At 39.7% G+C, this 2,756-nt stretch overlaps 1 protein-coding gene and 1 pseudogene across 1 annotated transcript; one reads left to right on the top strand and one right to left on the bottom strand.

The window, feature by feature from the left end:
- Positions 1–565: 565 nt before the first annotated feature.
- Positions 566–1,148, bottom strand: LOC102833728 (annotated as a pseudogene).
- Positions 1,149–1,408: 260 nt separating this feature from the next.
- Positions 1,409–2,344, top strand: LOC102812088 (olfactory receptor 2G3-like). The gene has a single exon (XM_006872851.1). The coding sequence runs from the start codon at positions 1,409–1,411 to the stop codon at positions 2,342–2,344; it is 936 nt and encodes a 311-aa protein (XP_006872913.1).
- Positions 2,345–2,756: the final 412 nt, after the last annotated feature.

The following is a 2,756-nucleotide window of genomic DNA, read 5'->3' as shown; positions in this document are numbered from 1 at the left end:
TCACTGTACTCCTTCCGAAGAGCACCAGGTGGGAACATGGGTTCTAACTTCATTCAGTGAAATGTGAACCAATCCCGTCCTCCTCCCTTCAAGGGCTGGCCACTGGTTAATGAATTAGGAAACAAAAACAAGATGAAATAAAATGAACTTCGATGCATTTCCCTCAAAAAAGATAAAAAAACAGGACACAAAGATGCTGCAGATTACTCTCCAAGGTGGAACCAGGGAGCAGCTTCAACCACTGGAATTTGTCTGTTATGGAGTCCTGTCAACAAGCATGCCTTGCCATTCCCCCCCCGCCCTCTCTTTTGGGAAACAATAAAACAAAAACTAGTACTGATCACTTTTCTGACAATACACAATTACTCAAAATTAACTAGTACTGGGAGAGGGAAGGAAGGGCCATACCTATGAGCTTTGTGTCTCATGAGTGCATATGGGTAGGTGCAGGGCATTTGTCTTTATTGCAAAAATAAATTTTAATTTTTAATCTTTAGTTTTATTTAAACATTGCTTTTAGTATGATGCCTACACCAGCTGTGCAGAAAGGGCTCTGGCGAGATGTTCATAGCAGCACACATCTGCGGCTCTTGGCTCTTCTACGGTTCTGGAGGCTCCAGGGCAGCCAATATTGCTTCATCAAATACATTCTTTAGGCCTTTCTGTGTGAGTGCAGACCGCTTCACATATTTAACAGCCTTCAGGTCAACGGCCAGCTTTTCGGCAGTCTCTGGAGTGATCAGCTTCTGTTTGTTCTTGGTAAGTTTCTCAATAGAAGAGGGGTCATCTCTGAGTTCAATTTGTGTCCCACCAAGCAGGAAAGGAGTCTTTGGACAGTGGTGAGTTATCTCTGGTATCCATTTTTCTTTCACATTTTCAAATGAGGAAGGAGAGACAACTGAAAAACAAACTAGAAATTCATCTGTTTGTAGATAACTCAAGGGTTGTAATCTGTCATAGTCCTCTTGCCCTGAAGTATCAAAAAGTCTAAGAGTACATGGCTCTCCACCAATCATAATTGTGACTGCATAATTGTCAAAAACAGTTGGTATATATTCAGATGGAAATTTGTTTGTTGTGTAGGATATCAGGAGACATGTTTTACCAACTGCACTATCGCCCACAACAACACACTTACTAGTCTGCATTGCTGAAATAGTTTTTTATTCACTTAAAATATTTCGAATTAAATGCTGATCTCAGCTTCTCTGCTGGGGCATTGGCAGCACTAAGAATGTATTTTTAATAATTAATTTTTAGCTACTGGTTAAAAAAAAATGAAAACAATAACAGCAAGAAAACCCTGAAAACCTCATCTAAGTTTACCTCATATTTTATAAGCAATGAGAAATAATTTCCTTCTATTGCTTTTCCTATGCCCATTTTTCTTTTTTACTTTGACAGGTTGATGGAGAAAAACAATGAAACTTCTGGGGGAGATTTTATTTTGCTTGGATTTTCAGACCAGCCACAATTGGAGGTAATTCTTTTTGTGGTAGTCTTAATATCCTATCTTCTGACACTTCTGGGCAACACAGCCATCATCCTGCTCTCCTATCTGGACTCCAAACTCCACACTCCTATGTATTTCTTTCTTACAAATCTCTCCTTTCTTGACCTTTGCTTTACTACTAGTGTTGTCCCTCAGTTATTGTGGAATCTGAAGGGACCAGCCAAGACCATCACAGCCACTGGCTGTGTCATACAACTCTATGTGTCTCTCTCTTTGGGTTCCACTGAATGTGTGCTCCTTACTATCATGGCATTTGACCGCTATGTGGCCGTCTGCAGGCCTCTCAATTACATTACTATCATGCATCCATCATTTTGCAAGTCCTTAGCAGGAGTAGCATGGCTGAGTGGAGTAGGAAACACTCTCATTCAGAGCACCATCATCCTTCACCTTCCCCGATGTGGGCATCGCCATCTCCATCACTTCTTGTGTGAGATTCCTGCTATGATCAAGTTGGCATGTGTTGACATTCATGCAAATGAAGTCCAGCTCTTTGTGGGCACATTGGTCCTGATCCTTCTTCCTATGGCATTGATCTTAGTATCCTATGGACTAATTGTTCAAGCTGTGGTAAAAATTAAGTCAGTCCAAGCATGGCGGAAAGCCTTAGGGACATGTGGCTCCCATCTAATAGTGGTGTCTCTCTTTTTTGGGACCAGCTCTGTCATATATATCCAACCACAGAGATCCTATGGCCATAGCCAGGGCAAGTTTCTCACACTCTTTTATACAGTTGTGACTCCAACCCTCAATCCCCTTATATATACTCTGAGGAACAAAGATGTTAAAGGAGCTCTGAGGAGATTGCTAAGGAAAGAACAAAATTTATAAGGAAAATTAAAGAATTAGTGACTTTCTGAACTGGATAGTTATTTAAGGCACACAGCATTAAACAATTACATTCAAGTATCTACTCTCTGGCTATATCTATTACAATATAGATAACATGATCTGAAAAAAAGAAACCCATTTAGAATTACCTTGTATAGCTCATGAAACTTCTTTTAGGTTTATGTGTGAGTGTATATGTGTGGAACACAGATAAGAGACAGAAATCTTTTTACACTTTTATTAAATGTATTTGAAAGGCTAAGGCATATAACAACACTGGGTAAAATTTGTAATTGAGTAACATGCAGTCATTTACAAAAATTTCTCAGTGTTGTTATACATGTATACATATATGTGTTTTGGCGCTGCAGAATAAAGAACTGGACTGCAAGGTTGGTTTGAAGCACAAGGT

This window comes from Chrysochloris asiatica, unplaced genomic scaffold (assembly GCF_000296735.1).
Source record: "Chrysochloris asiatica unplaced genomic scaffold, ChrAsi1.0 scaffold00213, whole genome shotgun sequence".
NCBI classification, from domain to species: domain Eukaryota; kingdom Metazoa; phylum Chordata; class Mammalia; order Afrosoricida; family Chrysochloridae; genus Chrysochloris; species Chrysochloris asiatica.
Note: the sequence above shows the minus strand (reverse complement) of the source record. Positions and strands in the feature narration are given on the sequence as shown.